This window comes from Schistocerca americana, chromosome X, assembly GCF_021461395.2.
Source record: "Schistocerca americana isolate TAMUIC-IGC-003095 chromosome X, iqSchAmer2.1, whole genome shotgun sequence".
NCBI lineage: Eukaryota > Metazoa > Arthropoda > Insecta > Orthoptera > Acrididae > Schistocerca > Schistocerca americana.
In genome coordinates this window covers 737,734,918-737,753,257 of record NC_060130.1, presented here as the reverse complement: position 1 = coordinate 737,753,257, position 18,340 = coordinate 737,734,918, and the positions used below count along the sequence as shown (strand labels likewise).

Here is an 18,340-nt window from a genome sequence, read left to right as displayed (position 1 = left end):
ACTCAGAATCTACTATGTAGGAATCAACATGGATTCTGGAAACAGCGATCGTGTGAGACTCAACTCGGTTTATTTGTTCATGAGACCCAGAAAATATTAGATACAGGCTCCCAGGTAGATGCTATTTTCCTTGACTTCCGGAAGGTGTTCGATACAGTTCCGCACTGTCGCCTGATAAACAAAGTAAGAGCCTATGGAATATCAGACCAGCTGTGTGGCTGGATTGAAGAGTTTTTAGCAAACAGAACACAGCATGTTGTTATCAATGGAGAGACGTCTACAGACGTTAAAGTAACCTCTGGCGTGCCACAGGGGAGTGTTATGGGACCATTGCTTTTCACAATATATATAAATGACCTAGTAGATAGTGTCAGAAGTTCCATGCGGCTTTTCGCGGATAATGCTGTAGTATACAGAGAAGTTGCAGCATTAGAAAATTGTAGCGAAATGCAGGAAGATCTGCAGCGGATAGGCACTTGGTGATGGGAGTGGCTGGGAGTGACCCTTAACATAGACAAATGTGACGTATTGCGAATACATAGAAAGAAGGATCCTTTATTGTATGATTATATGATAGCGGGACAAACACTGGTAGCAGTTACTTCTGTAAAACATCTGGGAGTATGCGTGCGGAACAATTTGAAGTGGAATGATCATATAAAATTAATTGTTGGTAAGGCGGGTACCAGGTTGAGATTCATTGGGAGAGTCCTTAGAAAATGTAGTCCATCAACAAAGGAGGTGGCTTACAAAACACTCGTTCGACCTATACTTCAGTATTGCTCATCAGTGTGGGATCCATACCAGATCGGGTTGACGGAGGAGATAGAGAAGATCCAAAGAAGAGCGGCGCGTTTCGTCACAGGGTTATTTGGTAAGTGTGATAGCGTTACGGAGATGTTTAGCAAACTCAAGTGGCAGACTCTGCAAGAGAGGCGCTCTGCATCGCGGTGTAGCTTGCTCGCCAGGTTTTGAGAGGGTGCGTTTCTGGATGAGGTATCGAATATATTTCTTCCCCCTACTTATACCTCCTGAGGAGATCACGAATGTAAAATTAGAGAGATTCGAGCGCGCACGGAGGCTTTCAGACAGTCATTCTTCCCGCGAACCATACGCGACTGGAACAGGAAAGGGAGGTAATGACAGTGGCACGTAAAGTGTCCTCCGCCACACACCGTTGGGTGGCTTGCGGAGTATAAATGTAGATGTAGATGTTTAGAATCTAACCCAAAAGAACATTTTTATAAAACGACTTGGCTGTCGCCTCACATGAAAATCGAATCACAATTACAAAACTTCATCACACGTCACTTTCAAAAAAAGATATTTTCTAGTTATGGGACCACACACTTTTTACTTTATTAGAAACAATGATTTTATCTTCGTACTGTCTAGGTAGGATCCTTATTGTTTAAACTTTCGCATTTTATCATCTTACATAAAGATGAAATAAGTCTGCTTCAGATGCTAACGCAGTTTACACTCACAAACATCACAGCCCTTACGTTTCCGTAACCTGCTTATTGTACGCACTTTATATCTCCGTGCAACCTCATCGTCCTACACTACATTATACTGTGGACGTATGGTAATATCTTCGCCACTAGCAATGCCTTCCAAAGAAGTGAACTGTTTGTTCGAAAAGTAAATGAATTTGTCCTCTGTTGTTGGTTTCTCAGATTAAGATTAATGTGAAGCTATATGTGATACATCCCGCAATCGAAACAACTGCTGCAATGAGTTCTTGCTAATGCTAGTTTCGTATTTCGTGAAAAACTTTTTGAAATATGTGACTCTTCCAGGATTCGAACACATGACCTCTTTCACTGCAGTCAAATGCTCTAGCCGTTGCTCCACGGAATGCCTTGTAGCTGCATCGTCTCTTCTGAATGTGCTCCACACAGGAAGTCAGCACTAAGTTTTACCAAGAATAATTTTGTTGTGCTTTTGGTTTTAGCTCATCACTGATAGTCGACTATCTAGTTACAATATACGACCCCATTTGCAAAACTTTATAATTCCTTAGTTTTGAGCGAGTTTAATGATGTTGCAGGGAGCAGGGAAAAGAACGTCCGTCGTTGCACATATCACCGCTCTAGATGAGTGGAGAGTAAACGCAGCAACTTTGGCAAGGCTTCCACAATCGGCGTTCGCCAGATTCCTTTCTATTGTTACTTAAAAGCGGTAATAGCGTTCTCCATCACAGTCAAAGTACGTAAAAACCTCGTAAATTTGGCTAACGCTCCTGTGACACAAGTATACCTCCGTCTTCCTCCTGGCCTGTGACGTCGCCAGAGCATCAACCAATAACAGACCGTTTTAGATCACGTGACCAGACCTTGATATTAAATGATTTTTAAGCTTTAATTACATAAAAATAACAGATATTTTGTAAGAATATTGAGCGTAAATGCTATTTAAATGTTATAATCAATTAGAATAACAACAGTCCGAACCATATTTTTAACAAAGGAAAATAGCCTATTGACGGCGCGGCCCAGACAGCACAGTACAGCACTCGGTCGCACGGAGGCCCCGTCATCATTTGGAGCATGTATGTACGACCCAACGACTGCCTAAACTGAACTGAGGATCATAAATATAGAAATATGAATCTGTTACAAACTTATTCTGCTCATTGATGATTTCGTCTGGTCCCTCCTGTTAGTAATATAAATCTTATAAAATGTCTAATCGTTCACTTTTTTCAACTTTATATCAAATTTGTAGTTGCTCGTCATTGCTACCAATATTATGTCCCTTCTAATGCATACGCTAGCCTAGTGCTTTCTTATTGCCGGCATAGACGTGCTCTTTAAATCTCACGTCAAAGGACCAGTCAATATAACTTTTTAGGTTGAATAAGCGGTTACCGGATCTTAAGCATCCGTACTGGGTAAGCCTAAAAAGATATAGCGTTCTTCGCAGCCACTACATGACATTTCACAGAACCCCGATTTCCCATATTTATTCTTCTTACGTGTCGAGTTATGATTGACTCTGGCAAAAAGTCGTCAGGCGCATTTTCTATGGTGCTTCGGCAAATATTTGAAATTTAATTTTCTGCACTGAGTAGCTGGTGTCACCCCAGACGAATTGAGCTCATCACGCATTTCATGTGACACCCACTGCCGACAGAAAGAGTCCGTTTATTTCCCGTTGCAAACAAAATGGTTTTTAAAACGGTATTTTTAGTGCCCATTCGATAGAGCGATCCCAGATTCGTCTAATGGGACATTTGTTTTATCGATGTGTATGAATTGGGCCAGTAGAACACAATGGATAACAGCACTCCAGCAGCGGTAGCACTGCCCTGGCCCGTGCTGACTGCTACCGCCAAGCATGCAGCGCTACTGAATCGCTGCTGCTTTGCTGTTAAATCTTCGTGTTTTACTTAGGAAAATTTGTGGTAAGATTTTATGGGACCAAACTGCTGAGGTCATCGGTCCCTAAGCTTACACACCTCTTAATGTAACTTATACTAACTTACGCTAAGGACGACACACACACACCCATGCCCAAGGGAGGACTCGAACCTCTGAAATTATCTGGGAGTACGCATTAGCAGTGATTTAAAATGGAATGATCATATAAAGTTGATCGTCGGTAAAGCAGATGCCAGACTGGGATTCATTGGAGGAATCCTAGGGAAATGCAATCCGAAAACAAAGGAAGTGGGTTACAGTACACTCGTTCGCCCACTGCTTGGATACTACTCAGCGGTGTGGGATCCGTGCCAGGTGGGGTTGATAGAGGAGATAGAGAAGATCCAACGGAGAGCAGCGCGCTTCGTTACAGGATCGTTTGGTAATCGCGTAAGCGTTACGGAGATGATAGATAAACTCCAGTGGAAGACTCTACAGGAGAGACGTTCAGTAGCTCGGTACGGGCTTTTGTTAAAGTTTCGAGAACATACCTTCACCGAAGAGTCCAGCAGTATATTGCTCCCTCCTACGTATATCTCGCGAAGAGACCATGAGGATAAAATCAGAGAGATTAGAGCCCACACAGAAGCATACAGACAATCCTTCTTTCCACGAACAATACGAGACTGGAATAGAAGGGAGAACCGATATAGGTACTCAGGGTACCCTCCGCCACACACCGTCAGGTGGCTTGCGGAGTATGGATGTAGATGTAGATGTAGATTTAAAAATAATTTTGTTTGTACTGGGAAACAAACTAACGCTTTCTAGTGACACTGGGGGTCGCATGATAGACGTGACGAGCAGTAATTGTCTGCGCTGACTGCAGATACACAATGCAAAAACGAGATTGTAAATATCTACCGAAACGGCAGAGTAAATGAACCTGACGATGCTTAGGAGGTGTATTAGAGGTATATTATCTAATATCCTGAACACAATGACAACGATTACACTCAAAAGACAGAAAACTTCTTTATAAAGAATAATATTGCAGGGGTTAAAAAGGACTGACAAAGAGGTTCCAGGAAGAACTGAACAAGAAGACAGATAATTCGAATTTTCTCTTTTCACATAGAGATAGAAAGTACCTAAAGTTTATGAACACACCTACACATCTCCTGAGGGCACAAATTAAATTGCATAAAGAAAAGAAATCAGCCACGTCGATAGTTAATAAAACAGACTGTCCTAGATATAAAATTAATAGGGAGCTCACCGAAACATGGAAAGCAAACTTTTTATGAAAAAGTCTACGATATTAATAACAGTGCGACCATCGACCAAGAAATAAAAGATATCGAGATATCGTGTTACGTTTGCGTGAAGAGATATCGAGAGCTTGTGAACAAATATTAGAATTAAAGAAGCCTTAGATATTATAAAAATAAACCTTCTGTGCAACAAACGCTGGGATAAGTTAAAATTGTAGAACTGGTAGATATGCCACAGACTGTTCCGTTATGTAACTATTTTCTGTTTAACAATAAATGGTCGGCCGGAGTGTCTGTGCGGTTCTAGGCGCTACAGTCTGGAGCCGAGCGACCGCTACGGTCGCAGGTTCGAATCCTGCCTCGGGCATGGATGTGTGTGATGTCCTTAGGTTAGTTAGGTTGAAGTAGTTCTAAGTTCTAGGGGACTGACGACCTCAGATGTTAAGTCCCACAGTGCTCAGGGCCATTTGAACGACGTTCTGAAATATATAGACAAAACACAAAATAGAATTGAGCACATATTTTGCATAAATGGTGTTAAAACTGCGTTCAGGAAATGAGATAGTTTATAAACAATGGTGCATCATCACTTGCCACATATGATTAATAAATATGGGAAATCAGGGATGTGTAAAATATCTTTCAGTGGTTGAGAAGAAAGCTATATCGTCCGGACAGGCTAGGCTTGCAGATGCATGAAGAGGGACATAATATTGATAATGCTGACGAGCAACTATAAATTTTACATGAAGCTGAAGAAAGTTAACGGTTGGACATTTTGAAAGAACGTGAGATTCGTATTACGAAATAGAGTGAACCAGGAAAACTCCTCAATGAGTAGAACAAGTTTGCAACATATGCATATTTTAATGTTTATGACGATCAGTTCAGTTTAGGGAGTCGCTGAGTCCTACATACATGCCCCAATTGATGATGGGGTATCTAAGCTACTGACTGCAGTCCGGGACGTGCCGTCACTTGATGCTAGCATCTGCTCTGAGAATGTAAATGCACCTCGCAGCCGCAAGAAGATTGCCAGCGAGCTACAGCAGGATGCCTCCCTTGCCCACTCCGTATCGTCTCGTCTTACCTTTGTCCACCTCCGTCGCCGGCAAGGTAACTCAGAGTTTTCGGTCAGGGGGCTGGTTGCCCCTGTAATAAAAATAACTGAGTGATTGGATCATAGGTGAACTAGAACGGGTGTCATGAGACGTCCGCTCCGGGAAAATACAAAAAAGGGGGTCAGTGGGTTCAAGTCTCGTCTGGGTCGGGGATTTTCTCCGCTCAGGGACGTGGAATTCTGTTGTCTTAATTATCATTTCATCCTCATTGACCCCCAGGTCGCCCATGTGGCGTCAACCAAAACGACTTGTACTAGCCGACTGGTCTACCCGATGGGAGTCTTTAGCCACAGGACATTTCATTTCATTTCTAAGCTTTGGTCAGTGGCGTAGACATCTAGCGCTCAGAAGTGCAGCGCCGTCAGCGGGCGGAAATTTTTACTATAAGGACTGCTTTTTTGTTACTTTTATTGCAATATTATTTTATTGATTTAAGGACCTGCACTCTATTTTTATCTTTTACTAGTAACTGATTGTAATATTGTTGTTATATTTGTCATATTTTATGCTTTTAAAAAGTAGAGATTGTCTTATAGAGGACTTGCGCATCTACCGTAAGCCTAGGGAAAGAAAAGTACACTCATTTCTACTTATATAATTCCTTGATTTTTGGTTTTACGTTTAGTTTGATAGTTCATGAACATGTATTCACCAAATGCCACATTTACCTCTGATCCACATTATTTCATTAGTACTTTACTTGACTCACATGTGGACCTAGTAAAAATATTGCTAATTACTTTAAGATTTTAATATAAACATTTTTTAATTTTCTGTCGCATCTGATGATAATTATGGCCGAATCAAATCATAAATATCTCAAAGAAAGTGATTGTGTCAAGAAATAAACAAAAGTGTGTAATAAGCCAGTCACCGGCACCTTAAACGAAATGCTTTTTTTTCCCAAAATCATATAAATGTCACCGAATGTACAACCCCTAGGCGACTTCAAAAAACGCATCGACAAAGTTTGTTGCTCGTTGACACCAGCAACTTTACATCTCGCCCACAGTTCGTTTAGAACGCGCGTTGATTTGTGCATCCAGGAAAATTGTCACTCGTCTGAAAAACTCACTTCAATAATACTCCACTACCAGATTAGCTACCAACACAGCCAATTATGTAGGCATCCAGCATGAGGCATCCATCCCTAACTAAAAATGATAGAATTTTGACTGAAATAATGTGCACACCCTTAGTTTAAATACATTAGCTACACGATAGAAAAGAATAATTGTCTATTTAAAAAGTTATAGCTCGTTGTTGTAACTCTCTGGACGATAATTAAATAAAGTGTGTTCGTAAATTCACTGGAAGGGTAACGTTTCTTACGTTTACCTGTATAAAGAAATATTTCTTAAAGAGAAACACCTTATCTAAAACACACTATTTAAATGGGACAATGTTTAATTGTAAGGTGGTGTATGTTAAATTTGGCGGAAAAACTTCCATGTATTTCCAAATTTAATCGCAACTGAGCAGGTCTATAGAGTTGACACGCTTGATGCTTATGTATGTCTCTGTGATGACACAGTAGGTGAGGATTTCATCCTACGAAACGACAACCGTCTCCTGTGTAAGGTACAAATATCTTAATCAGTAAACAATTCAGTGCATGGAGTGACATGTGCAATCTCCCGAGAGAATCCCGTAAACTGTATTTCGGATTCTGTTCGTAGACCCTTGCCGTCCTAAGAGCTATTTTTTTTTTTTCGAGTAGAACTGTATTCACTTACCAAGGAACTCATCCTTAGATACTGTTGTTAACAGCATCACGCAAATCCACAAATCTCTGTATGCACTGGATTGTTACTCAAAAGAGTCATACAGCTTACGTTACTTTTGCTGAACTAAACTAACACACCCATTTTGCAAGTTCCAATATAATTTGAGTTGTGGGATTAATTCTTACTGTGGTGTACCTTATCCACATCGCACCATTTGCTGTGTGCCTTGACTAACTTTCATTAAATTAGAATTTTTAATTTAGTGTTATTTTTGTGCTTTTTCTTAGATTTGTAGAAGTGGTTTTGTTCCGCAACTCAAAATGTTTTAGTTTCTGTACCAGATACCAATATTTCTGTTCCAGGCGTACGTAGACTTGGTCAGGGCATGGGGCTGGAAGTCGTTCACAATTATCTACGAGAACAATGAAGGATTGGTGCGCCTGCAGGAGCTGCTGAAGGCCCACGGACCTTCCGAGTTCCCAATAGCCGTGCGTCAGCTAGGCGAAGGCACAGATTATCGGTAAGCTGCTACTTCCCTTTCATTAACCTTTTCTGCGTTCGTCAGTGTCTCACGTGTCTCAAGTGTCGTGAAAACTACTCCATTGTAAGAGCTAAGTCTCCAATATTTATATCTACGAGGGGACTTCAAATAGTAAGTTACATATTATTATTGCAGACCAAGTAATTTTTATTGAGTGCTGCACTACACGTCAAAGTGACACTGACAGATGATACTATTTTTTTAACAAAGTCACCAGGTTTCTGCAAACAATGGTCGGAACGTTCTACCAGTCGTTCTGTTCCTAGACGACAGAAATCCGCTCCGTGTTCCATTCGAGAACCGTTGTGTGAACGTCCTCATCGTTGGAAAATTTCTTTCCCTCAGGTGTTCTTTCAGCTTGCCGAAAAGAAGAAATAGCATGGTTCAAAATCTGGAAGATGCTTCGAAATCTACCATCGAACACGTTGAAGCAAAGCTTGTGTTGTACGCGACATGTGGGGTGTTAAATTGTCATATGCAGGAGAACAACGCCTTTGCTTAATTTTCCACACCTCTTGTTGCTTACGCTTTGCCCACAAGAATCATACTGTCCCGCGTACTTCAGCTTTGGAGTACGTTTTCAGTTGCAGCGTCATTTCACTCGCACCCTAAATGCACCTATTATCCGTACCGCAGCAGAACTCTGTCTGCAGGAAACTAGAAGAGGTACTGTCTTTTGATAATGCGAAAATGCGGCACTCTTGATGCGCAATGGTCTTAGCGTGGAACGATATGTGTGACTTACTTTCTGACGTTGCCTACGTACAAGCAAAGAGAGAGCTACAAAAGTTACCACTGAGAAACGCAGCCATTTTTGTGCATAGTATGTCTTGTGACGACTGGTATTCACACCATCGCAGCCTTTTCGAGAAGTAATCGGTAAGCTACACTGGTGTCCAAAATTAAAGCAACAAATCGCTATTTTCCCGTCCTGTGTCTAATTCACTGTATAATAATTCAACCTGTCAACAGATGTCCATACGATCATGCTCTGCACAGAAGATGGCATTCCGCTCAACGGTCAACCACGTCAATGATGGCGACAGGACGCCTATCAAACGGTGTAATGTTTGTTGGGTAGTCCCAGATTCACAATCGCTGTACACACAGTCACAGACGGTGCAGTGTTCAGATGGTTCAAATGGCTATGGTACTTAACTTTTGAGGTCATCAGTCCCCTAGAACTTAGAACTACTTAAACCTAACCAACCTAAGGACATCACACACATCCATGCCCGACGCAGGATTCGAACCTGCGACCGTAGCGGTCGCGCGGATCCAGACTGTAGCGCCTAGAACCGCTCGGCCACCCCGGCCGGCACGGTGCAGTGTGGCACAGAGAAGACTCTCTGCGGTGGAGAGCCATAAGAAGAATGGAAGCAGGACAGTCGCAAACTGATGTGGCCAGATGGCTAAATGTGAATCGTTCTGGTGTTTCTCGGATGTGGCGACAGATTATAGAGACAGACACTGTATCCCGAAGACCAGGGCAGGACTGACCACGTGTGACATCAGAAAGAGAGGACTGTTATTTGGCTGTAAGGACACAACGGTACCGTCTTAGTACTACACTGCAACCGGCATCCGACCTCGCAGCATCCACTGGTCGTGTTGTATAGAGGCAAACGGTGTACAGAAGGCTTCGGCAGAGTGGCCTTTACTGTTGGAGACTTGCTGTACATGTACCTCTGACGCGTCTTCACAGAAGGGAACATCTGGAGTGGAGTCGTCAACCTGCCATTTGGACGGTCGAACATTGGCCAGTGTTCTCCTCACAGATGAGTCCCGATTTGGTCTGGAGAGTGATTCTCAATAGATTCACATCTGGATGGAACGTGGAACGTGATTTTGGGACCCAAACATTGTAGAAAGAGAGCAATATCGTGGAGGATCCCTAATGTTGTGGGGCCGGCCGAAGTGGCCGTGCGGTTAAAGGCGCTGCAGTCTGGAACCGCAAGACCCCTACGGTCGCAGGTTCGAATCCTGCCTCGGGCATGGATGTTTGTGATGTCCTTAGGTTAGTTAGGTTTAACTAGTTCTAAGTTCTAGGGGACTAATGACCTCAGCAGTTGAGTCCCATAGTGCTCAGAGCCATTTGAACCAACCTAATGTTGTGGGCAGGGTGTATGTGGACCACTCAAACACGCCTTCAGGAAATTTTACGAGTGAATCGGAAAGTTTTGACGGCTTTCAGGTATCGCGACAAGATCTCGGGACCTCATGGCGGCGAGGTGCTGTGGGTCTACACTTCATACCAATGGACGATAATGCTCGCCCTCATAGAGCACGGGTAGTTGCTGTTTTCTTGGAAACAGAAGATGTTGCATGTATGGCGTGACCTGCTCGCTCTCCCGGTTTGAATCCCATAGAACATGTCTCGGATGCAGTAAGGAGACGGGTTGCGTCACGTCAGCATCGACCAATTACTCTCCACGGCTTCTGAGCAGCTCTGCAGGAAGAATGGGTGTTATGGCCTTAACATGAGACTTATGACACCATTCAAAGCATGCCCCGTCGTTGTCAGGCCTGTATGCTGAGCACATTAAACAGTTGTCGGAATGTGAGTGCAAATACGTAAATTGGGAAAAACGAAGTACATTTTTGGCTACCCTTAAGCATGTTGCAGTTGCTTACGATCTGTATTCTTTACATTGTGTCTACTTTACTATCACCTGTTTACACTTTTGTGACAAATTAAACGAAACCTTGCTAAATTTCCGTTCGTTTCTTTAATCTTGGACACCAGAGTATATTAACGGAAGAACAGCACTGATAGCTTCTGGCGCATTTTCTGCAGCCTCTATGGGGTCGGTGTCTGTGTCAGTGACATGAAGTATCGTGGTGCCTGGCGTATCGACCGATATTCCTCGCAGTTCGCAGTATAGACCAGATATTCTGGACATTTATGTTATGAAAAGCTTATATTTGCGGGCATCAGCTTCAATAAATAATGGGCTAAACTCTGACCATAATTTGATTGTCCTAGATTTTCCCAGTGTCTAAGACTACGCCAATAGGATGGCGGCACCTACTTCTGTCATAAAACATTTTAATGAGTTGGTAAGGCAATACGTAGAGGAACTCCCACAAGTGCGTACTGTAAGTGAGGTGGACCCGGCTGGCGTGTATTTCATGCGAGTCCTCCATATCTGTGATAGCGAGTGGCAGGCTAGCTAGCTACCGATCCGACCCTAGCACTTGGGACTTTTCCCTAGAAATCACTCCCCTCATCGTACCCCGCGCGGACTTGGGCATCTTGCACGGTCCTCGCGGCTCAACCCGTCAGAGGGTCGAGTCCTCCCTCGGGCATGTGTGTGTGTTGTCCTTCGCGTAAGTTAGTGTAAGTTAGATTAAGTAGTGCGTAAGCTTAGGGACGGATGACCCCAGCAGTTTGGTCCCATAAGACCCTACCACAAATTTCCAAATTATTCCTCATCGTTACCAAACGCACGACTCAACAGCAGTGGCAGCGATTTTGGGACGCTGCTCATCGAAGAATGGTTAGGCAGCTTGAGGTCCATGCCAAGAACGCTCTGCGCGAGCTCAGAGTTCGCAGCCAGCATGAAATTCTTGGATTTGCAGAAACTAATGACAAACTCCCCCCCCCCCCCCCCCTCCAATGAACCATGGACCTTGCCGTTGGTGGGGAGGCTTGCGTGCCTCAGCGATGCAGATAGCCGTACCGTGGGTGCAACCACAACGGAGGGGTATCTGTTGAGAGGCCAGAAAATGTGTGGTGCCTGAAGAGGGGCAGCAGCCTTTTCAGTAGTTGCAGGGGCAACAGTCTGGTTGATTGACTGATCTGGCCTTGTAAAACTAACCAAAACGGCCTTGCTGTGCTGGTACTGCGAACTGCTGAAAGCAAGGGGAAACTACAGCCGTAATTCTTCCCGAGAGCGTGCAGCTTTACTATATGGTTAAATGATGACGGCGACCTTTTGGGTAAAATATTCCGGAGGTAAAATAGTCCCCCATTCGGATCTCCGGGCGGGGACTACTCAGGAGGACGTTGTTATCAGGAGAAAGAAAACTGGCGTTCTACGGATCGGAGCGTGCAATGTCAGATCCCTTAATTGGGCAGGTAGGTTAGAAAATTTAAAATGGCAAATGGATAGGTTAAAGTAAGATATAGCTGGAATTAGTGAAGTTCGGTGGAAGGAGGAAGAAGACTTCTGGTCAGGTGAAAACAGGGTTATAAATACAAAATCATATAGGGGTAATGCAGGAGGTTTAATAATGAATTAAAAAAATAGGAATGCGGGTAAGCTGCTATAAACAGCATAGTGAACGCATTATTGTGGCCCAGATAGATACGAAGCCCACGCCTACCAGAGTAGTACAAGTTTGTATGCCAACTAGCTCCGCAGATGACGAAAAGACTAACGAAATGTGTGATGAGATAAAAGAAATTATTCAGATAGTGAAGGGAGACGAAAATTTTGTCATGGGTGACTGAAATTCGATAGTAGGAAAAGGAAGAGAAGGAAATGTAGTAGGTGAATATGGAATGGGGGTAAGGAATGAAAGAGGAAGCCGCCTGGTAGAATTTTGCACAGACCATAACTTAATCATAGCTAACACTTGGTTCAAGAATCATGAAAGGAGGTTGTATACATGGAAGAAGCCTGAAGATACTGGAGGGTTTCATATATATTATATAATGGTAAGACAGAGATTTAGGAACTAGGTTTTAAATTTTAAGACATTTCCAGAGGCACATGTGGACTCTGGCCACAATCTGTTGGTTATGAACTGTAGATTAAAACTGAAGAAACTGCAAAAAGGTAGGAATTTAAGGAGATGGGACCTGGATAAACTGACAGAACCGGAGATTCTAGAGTGTTTCAGGGAGAGCATTAGGGAACGATTGACAAGAATAGGGGAAATAAGAAGAAGAATGGGTAACTTTGAGAGATGAAATAGTGAAGGCAGCAATGGATAAAGTAGGTAAAAAGACGAGGGCTAGTAGAAATCCTTGGGTAACAGAAGAGATATTGATTTTAATTGATGAAAAGAGAAAATACAAAAATGCAGTAAATGAAGCAGGCAAAAAGGAATACAAACGTCTCAAAAATGAGATCGACAGGAAATGCAAAATGGTTAAGCAGGGATGGCTAGGGGACAAATGTAAGGATGTAGAGCCGTATATCACTAGGGGTAAGATAGATACTGCCTATAGGAAAATTAAAGAGACCTTTGGAGAAAAGAGAACCACTTGCATGAATTTCAAGAGCTCAGATGGAAACCCAGTTCTAAGCAAAGAAGGGAAAGCAGAAAGGTGGAAGGAGCATACAGAGGGTCTGTACAAGGACGATGTTATTGAAGACAATATTATGGAAATGGAAGAGGATGTAGATGAAGATGAAGATATGATACTGCGTGAAGAGTTTGACAGAGCACTGAAAGACCTGAGTCGAAGCAAGGCCGCGGGAGTAGACAACATTCCATTAGAACTACTGATGGCCTTGGGAGAGCCAGTCCTGACAAAACTCTATCATCTGGTGAGCAAGATGTATGAGACAGGCGAAATGCCCTCAGACGTCAATAATAATATAATAATTCCAATCCCAAAGAAAGCAGGTGTTGACAGATGTGAAAATTACCGAACTATCAGTTTAATAAGTCACAGCTGCAAAATACTAACGCGAATTCTTTACAGACGAATGGAGAAACTAGTAGAAGCCGACCTCGGGGAAGATCAGTTTGGATTCCGTAGAGATGTTGGAACACGTGAGACAGTACTGACCCTACGACGTATCTTAGAAAATAGATTAAGGAAACGCAAACCTACGTTTCTAGCATTTGTAGACTTAGAGAAAGCTTTTGAAAATATTGACTGGAATACTCTCTTTCAAATTCTGAAGGTGGCAGGGGTAAAATACAGAGAGCGAAAGGCTATTTACAATTTGTACAGAAACCAGATGGCAGTTATAATAGTCGAGGGGCATGAAAGGGAAGCAGTGGTTGTTTGCCTGCAAAATAGCTATTAGTTGGTGCAATCACCTCCTCGTTTGAATAAAATCTTTGTCCCGTCAGCAATTTCTTCAAATTGAGGAACAAATAGTAAATGTTCAAATGTGTGTGAAATCTTATGGGACTTAACTGCTAAGGTCATCAGTCCCTAAGTTTACAAATTACTTAACCTAAATTATCCTAACGACAAACACACACACACTCATGTCCGAGGGAGGACTCGAACCTCCGCCGGGACCAGCCGCACAGTCCATGACTGCAGCGCCCGAGACCGCTCGGCTAATCTCGCGCGGCAGCAGTGGTTGGGAAGGGAGTGAGACAGGGTTGTAACCTATCCCCGATGTTATTCAATCTGTATATTGAGCAGGCAATAAAGGACACAAAAGAAAAATTCGGAGTAGGTATTAAAATCCATGGAGAAGAAATAAAAACTTTGAGGTTCGCGATGACATTCTAATTCTGTCAGAGACAGCAAAGGACCTGGAAGAGCAGCTGAACGGAATGGACAGTGTCGTGAAAGGAGGATATAAGATGAACATCAAGAAAAGCAAATCGAGGTTAATGGAATTTAGTCAAATTAAATCGCGTGATGCTAAGTGAATTACATTAGGAAATGAGACGCTTAAAGTAGTAAATGAGTTTTACTATTAGGGGAGCAAAATAACTGATGATGGTCGAAGAAGAGAGGATATAAAATGTAGACTGGCAATGGCAAGGAAAGCGTTTCTGAAGAAGAAAAATTTGTTAACATCGAGTATAGATTTAAGTGTCAGGAAGTCGTTTCTGAAAGTATTTGTATGGAGTGTAGCCATGTATGGGAGTGAAACGTGGACGATAAATAGTTTAGCCAAGAAGAGAATAGAAGCTTTCGAAATGCGGTGCTACAGAAGAATGCTGAAGATTAGATGGATGGACCACATAACTAATGAGGAATATTGAATAGAATTGGGGAGATGAGAAATTTGCGGCACAACTTGACTAGCAGAAGGGATCGGTTGGTAGTACATATTCTGAGGCATCAAGAGATCACCAATTTAGTATTGGAGGGCAGCGTGGAGGGTAAAAATCGTAGAGGGAGACCAGGAGATGAATATACTGAACAGATTCAGATTGATGTGGGTTGCAGTAGGTACTGGGAGATGAAGAAGCTTGCACAGGATAGAGTAGCATGGAGAGTTGCAACAAACTAGTTTCTGGACTGAAGTCCACAACAACAACAATATAAACAACAACAACAAACTCTGGAAAATTTTGGCTGTGTCTAAGCAACGGAAGAAGCCCACCGGTTTAGTAATTCCACTCCACAGTGAACACGATCTAGCCTACGCCGACGACGTCAAAGTGGAAATTATGGCCAGATGGCTCGAGAAACTATTGCTATCTCACGTCATCAGTAATAATGCTAGTGATCCGCCGGGAACATTGTTTCTCGGACGCGTAACTCAACTGAGCGCAGAACGGGCGGGTAGGATATTTGACACTCTGAATGAGGACACTGTGTATACTCTTATCAAACGTCAGGCCAACCACATAGCACTTGGTTCCGACCGTATTCGGGCTCCTCTCCTCAAATAACTCCTTCTCCGAGCCATTCCCATCCTACTCACTTCCACAACCGCCGTCTCTCCTAATCCTATTTGCCCTTGGCGTGGAAGACAGCTATAATTATTACCCTTTCCAAGCATCAGAAAAATCTGCACTTTCCTATAAACTATAGACCCATCTTAGATCCACCTAACTCCGTGATTTCATTCTTAAAATTCTGGATCGTGTCGTAGTGTAGTCACATCAGAAATTCGACCACAATGCCCTTCTCCGCAGACAGTATGGATTCCGCGACGAGCACACCACTATCTGTCAGGCCCTGCACTTGGTCGAGTGTATTTTTACAGCGAAGATTTAAGGAGGGGCACACAGGGGGTTTATTCCTTGACACAGAAAAGGCTTTTTATCACGTCTGGCATGATGGTTTGATACATAAATTGGATTCCATAATTTGTCCAGGACATATCCGCAAGATGCTTGATTCTTTCCTGAGGGAGGCGTTCTTCGTCTGAAACGAGCAGCATTGCAGCAGTACAAAACCCGTGCTGGTTGGGGTACCACAGAGTTCGGTTCTGAGACCTGTGCTGTATTCTATCCATATCACCGCCATATCCAAGGAGGTGGGAGAGAAAACAGCCCTGTACGCTGATGACACTGCACACTTCTAGTACTGCCACAACCTCAGTTACATTGTTAGGTACGTCCGGAGACATCTGGGCAAAATCATCAATTGGTGCACTGTCAGAGACATGAAAATCAATCATTACAAGAGCCAAGCAACTCTGTTCAGCTCCAGGCTCTTGCTCCCTAACTGCCAACTCACAATAATAGTGGAAAGAACTTGGCTTAGATATCTTTGTCGCACCATAGACAAGAGAATGACTTGCAGGTCGCACCATAAATAGTATGGCCAATAAGGGTTGTGGTCTGTTTTACCAATTTTATCCGCTCTTCTAGAGTGACGCACTTTCTGACAACGCGAAACTGACTATTTGACGTGCCATCATACTTCCGGTCATCTTGTATAGTTCGGAGTACACTCAGTGGCTGTCGACGCAGTCAGTAAACAGTCTGCTCAGAACAATGTTTTCGGGATTGTAACGGACGCTGCCCACTATACTCTCAACACACACATTGGGAAACCATCCATCTATCACATCATCAAGAAGAAATTCATCGAACTCTGTACAAAATCTGCTACTTCGACCCGCGAATCTTATCATTTCATTAGGCCAGAAACCTCCAAATTGGCTTCAAAAACGTCCTAAGGAGACCCTCACACGACACTTTCGCGGCTAACACACATTTCAAACTGAGCAAACAGTTACACTCCACACAGTCATATCCCCTCATTTTCCACTCATCTACGGTGCAGAGCACAGTCTAAATTCGAACGGGTGTGAAGCCCTGGGGAGCTTCAGTTGGTTATTTCTGACCAATACTGTTGGCGGTACTGTAACGTATACGTTGCGGCACTCCAGGACAATCACGCGCAGCGGCCGCATCCTACTAAAGGTAACAGAATGAGTGCATGTCCAAGCCCGGCAAACAAACCCACCACCTACCCTTGCAACAGAAGTGTGCCAGATGTCCTCGATATCTGTCTCGTCAAGTGAATCCCAAAACTAACTTCAGCAGAGGTCATACATGCGGATTCTACTAACCACCTTCCCGTGGTATTCTCAACAGCAGCTCAACTCAACCCAGCCACAAGCCGCCTCAGCACCACCAAGACGAACTGGGTTGAATATCGGCGACATGTGGGACGAAAACTAGGAGAACATGCAATCGACGCCAACATCAGAGTAGATCATTTTAGATAAAGCCAAACGTTCTAGTATGTGCTTTGTCTGAAAACACAATTTTCTGTTTTCCTTTTTTTTTCTTTTAATGCTTCTATGTTCAGTTTTACAGCAACCGTGGGCAAAAGGGAGAAATCCAGTATCGTCATTCAAATGAAATGTTAGGTCGCTCCTAACACGGAGAAAGAGCAGTGAGAGGCCCAGGATGAAATCTTGTGGGACACCATCGCAATTTCTCTCAATACAGGTGATGTAGCGTCCTTCTATGAATTGCTTGCACACCATGGTGCAGTTTTCTGCATTTTTTGTTAAATAAGAACGTAAAAAGGCATTTGCTGAAACAGGTATTCCATAAAAACATAACTTCTAGAACAGAATATTATGGTTAACACGCAAACAATCCCTTGCTTATGCGATAACGTATACTTAAAGATATTCCTATTTGTCCAGCACACCTATCAAAAGCTACGACAGTTTATCGGTCCAGGACAGGAATTGACTTACCAAACACTCTGGAACATTATCTAAAGAAAGAAACTGTTAGGTAGTTATTGACATCTGTGAGATCACCTCTTTTATGGATAGGCCTAATATTGGAATTTTAATCTCTTTAGGAAATTATCCTAAATTAATCATTTTTTATTCATGTGACTAAAAGCGTTACATACATTGTTCAGCGTCAACTTCTCAGTGTGTTATCGTAAAAATTATCAACCCTAGATGTACTTTTTCTTTCGTGGGTATTTGTTTCCCTTGGTTTGTCGGCATTTGGATACAAACTTATTCAGAAGCTTTTTTTCTTTAAAGTAAAGTTCCAGGCTAGCCGTAATAAGGTTAATATTCTTTATTACGATAGCTGTTTCGGCTTTATTGCCATTCTCAAGTGACGTCTGGTTTAATTTTACGTCCATACTGCATATATTGCAATACGGACGTCAAATGAAACTAGACGTTACTTGAGAACGGCAGTTAAAACGATACAGCTGTCGTAA

General features: G+C 42.9%; 1 protein-coding gene across 5 annotated transcripts in view; it reads left to right on the top strand.

Moving 5' to 3' along the window:
* LOC124555443 (glutamate receptor ionotropic, kainate 2) overlaps positions 1 to 18,340 on the top strand; it is a 187,554-nt gene that overhangs the window by 31,322 nt on the left and 137,892 nt on the right. For all 5 annotated transcript variants that reach the window (XR_006968555.1, XM_047129354.1, XM_047129353.1 and 2 more), the window contains exon 5: positions 7,850 to 8,007. Coding sequence is in view for 4 of the 5 variants with exons in the window: in XM_047129354.1 (XP_046985310.1) it covers positions 7,850 to 8,007 (158 nt within the window). In the remaining variant the exon portion in view is untranslated. The remainder of the gene's footprint in view (positions 1 to 7,849; positions 8,008 to 18,340) is intronic.